General features: G+C 50.9%; 1 protein-coding gene across 2 annotated transcripts in view; it reads right to left on the bottom strand.

Moving 5' to 3' along the window:
• Positions 1–287: 287 nt before the first annotated feature.
• LOC113813816 (uncharacterized) overlaps positions 288–2,500 on the bottom strand; it is an 8,524-nt gene continuing 6,311 nt past the window's right edge. For both annotated transcript variants that reach the window (XM_070135604.1, XM_027365868.2), the window contains exon 2: positions 288–2,500. This exon is cut by the window's right edge and continues 238 nt beyond it. In XM_070135604.1, coding sequence (XP_069991705.1) covers positions 782–2,500 — 1,719 coding nt within the window. In that variant the 3' untranslated portion in view covers positions 288–781.

Genomic DNA, 2,500 nt, shown 5'->3' with positions numbered 1-2,500 from the left:
GATGGCTTAATGGGGTTAAAGTTTATGGTGATAGTGACAATCATGAAGTTATAGTCATGCAGAGACGATGGAGGGTAATGATTATAATGACGATGCTGATTATGTTTAGAGTGATGGTGATGGTTATTGCGATAATGATCATCATTACTATTGATGATAGTATATTTATTGATAAAGTTTATCTTAACGGTAATGATAATCATCACAAAGAAATATTTTATGACGATTTTAAGAATCATTTATGATGATATGGAGAAAATGATAAAGCAAAACACACCAATCTAAACCTTACACATTTTATTGTCACCTTTTCATCCATCGCTCGAACGACAAACAAAGGAAACTTTTCAAGGGATTTCACTTTCGTCCATCAGTTTCCTCTGAAAATGTTAATGATTTGGGAATTATGGTTTTATCCGACTATTGGTAATTATCATGGAATCTATAGCAGTGATGGTGAAAAATAAGCCATTATATTAGCAGCATTATCAATACTAGTCTTTCTAGGGACAATGGTGGTACTGAATGGGCATATGAAAAGAATTGTTTGTAAAAAAGTTTATTACACTTCCTATATCAGCGCTACTGCAAAAATATAACCGTAACGTTGCTACTTTGACTTGACTAGATCACACTTTATCACATGTTATCTATAATGTTTTTTACACCTTTATTTGACAGCAATAAGTTCTAGATATAAATGCAGATGAATAAGACAAGATCAAGCTTCTGAACGAAGCCAAAGGCCTCGCAAGAGCGGATCCGAGGCGCGGATTGCGCATCACGTGATATCAATACGACGTCCGTACGAGGCGATGACGTCAGCGCACTGGCGTGGTGAGAGCGGCCAGGTGGTGATGGCCGCCAGGGAGGTGAGGGCGGGGCAGGCCTCCACCAGCCTCTCCACCAGCGTCGGCGAGGCTGCGGGAGGCCACTCGAGGCTGAGGTCGCGAAGGGCGGGGCGGCACAGCACGGCCTCCAGGTCGGGTTCGGAGGGCATGTCCTCCGGGGCGACGTCGGAGTCCTTGAAGTGGAGGCGAACGAAGGCGAGGCGGAGGGCGCCGTCTAAGACGTAGCGCGTGAGGGCGGTGCCCAGCTGCCACGCGGAGGGGGTGACGAGGGCGGGGCGGCCGGCCAGGGCGGAGGGCACGAGCGTCACCTCGCGTAGGGACGGGAAGGGGGCGCGGCGCGGAGGCGTCACCAGCTGGCCCCTGGCCTCGAGGCTGGAGGAGGCCACGCTGAGGACTTGGAGGGCGGGGCAGCTGCGGGCGATGGCTGACACCAGGTCATGGTTGACGTCCCACACGTCCGAGACACGCAGCACCGTCAGGGCGCTGACGTCGACGTCCTGCAGGGTCGAGCCGAGACTCGAGGCGAGACTCGCTTGCTGCAGGACGAGCACTCGTAACTGAGGCAGCCTCCGGACGATCTCCGACAGGCACGGAGGGCCGATAAGGTTTAATAACTGGATTCTCGGACATGTCTGAGCAATGCGAAGGAAGAAGGAAGACGGTATGTAGACGAGCTGGTAGCCGGTGCCTCGTTCGTACCAACACAGGTCTATCCTTTCCAGCCCGAGACGCTTCACCGCGGCAGGCTGGGCTCCTTCATCAGCACCTGCATGTCCCTGGCCTGGAGATTCCTCGCAGGCCTGCAACATGCCCTCCCGCCTGCCGCTGGTCATCTCAAGGATCGCATTGGGAAGTTCTTTGTGAAATAGCACCTTCAGATGAGTCAGAGTCCGCAGGAGGCAACCCACGCCCTTGGTCTCACACAGGCGCCCGAAGTTAAACAGCCAAAGGGAGGCGATGCAGCGACAGCGTTGCAAATCAGCGATTCCTTCGCCTTCGCTGAACAGGTCGCCGTTGTAGACAATTTTCAGTTCCCGAAGCTTCAGGCAGTGTCGCCCTATGGCTTTAACAGCCCAGTGGAAGGAGTACCTCGCGGGAGGCAGCAGCGCGAGAGTCACCAGGTGCTGCAGATGCTGTAGACTCAGCATGGCTGTGCTCAGTCCGGCGTCGTCGCGCGGCACAATCGTCATGTTCAGAGACTCGAGCTTTCTGCAGCAACGCAGCTTCCTGTAGAGAGTCTCCTCCAGGCCAGATGAGCAGCCTTCGATCGCAGACGTCGAACACCGCGTCAGTTTCCCACAGAAAGTGTAGTCCATTATTCTCTCAAAATATTTTTTCCCTTCCTCACGATAACGGAAGCGCTTGACGGCTTCATCCATCAGTATCTCTGCATATTCGTTCCACAGAGTCGATGGCATGCTGTGGAAGTATTTCTTGATTACACTGAATAAAAGATCGGAGGTCGAGTATGTCACACATGTATCATCTCTAATTTTCTTCCGTTTATCTTTCAAACATCTGCCAGTTTGACATAAGTCTCCTTTTTCATTATAGTTTTCTAATCTTATCCGCTTTCTCTGATGTATCATTTCGTCTTCTTCGACTCCGTGTTCTGAGTTCCATTTTCTTTTATTACCGCTTCCTACATC

Source organism: Penaeus vannamei, chromosome 20 (assembly GCF_042767895.1).
Source record: "Penaeus vannamei isolate JL-2024 chromosome 20, ASM4276789v1, whole genome shotgun sequence".
Lineage (NCBI taxonomy): Eukaryota > Metazoa > Arthropoda > Malacostraca > Decapoda > Penaeidae > Penaeus > Penaeus vannamei.
Note: the sequence above shows the minus strand (reverse complement) of the source record. Positions and strands in the feature narration are given on the sequence as shown.